We start from the raw sequence: 203 nt of genomic DNA on the forward strand, positions 1-203 counted from the left end.
CCTCCACCCTGCCGCACAGTCCCGCTGCCCCGTGGCCGCGCAGCCGGAGCCGCCTGTTGCAGAGCTGATGCTCGCAGTGCTGCTGCAGTGCCCGTCCGCCCGCCGCTTGGCCAGCGAGCGAGCACGCACGAGGAGAAGAGCTTGGTGCCGTCCAGCAAGGAGCAGTTGTAGTGGTAGCGGACGAAGGCTCTGTGGGGGGGGGG

At 70.4% G+C, this 203-nt stretch overlaps 1 protein-coding gene across 1 annotated transcript in view; it reads right to left on the minus strand.

Moving 5' to 3' along the window:
- Positions 1 to 17: 17 nt before the first annotated feature.
- Positions 18 to 203, minus strand: part of LOC104498666 (peptidyl-prolyl cis-trans isomerase FKBP10-like) — a gene marked incomplete at both ends in the record, with an annotated part of 2,256 nt that continues 2,070 nt past the window's right edge. The window contains one exon of the mRNA XM_010142074.1: positions 18 to 187. Coding sequence (XP_010140376.1) covers positions 18 to 187 — 170 coding nt within the window. The remainder of the gene's footprint in view (positions 188 to 203) is intronic.

The sequence above is a fragment of the Buceros rhinoceros genome, unplaced genomic scaffold, assembly GCF_000710305.1.
Source record: "Buceros rhinoceros silvestris isolate BGI_N320 unplaced genomic scaffold, ASM71030v1 scaffold27998, whole genome shotgun sequence".
Taxonomy (NCBI): domain Eukaryota; kingdom Metazoa; phylum Chordata; class Aves; order Bucerotiformes; family Bucerotidae; genus Buceros; species Buceros rhinoceros.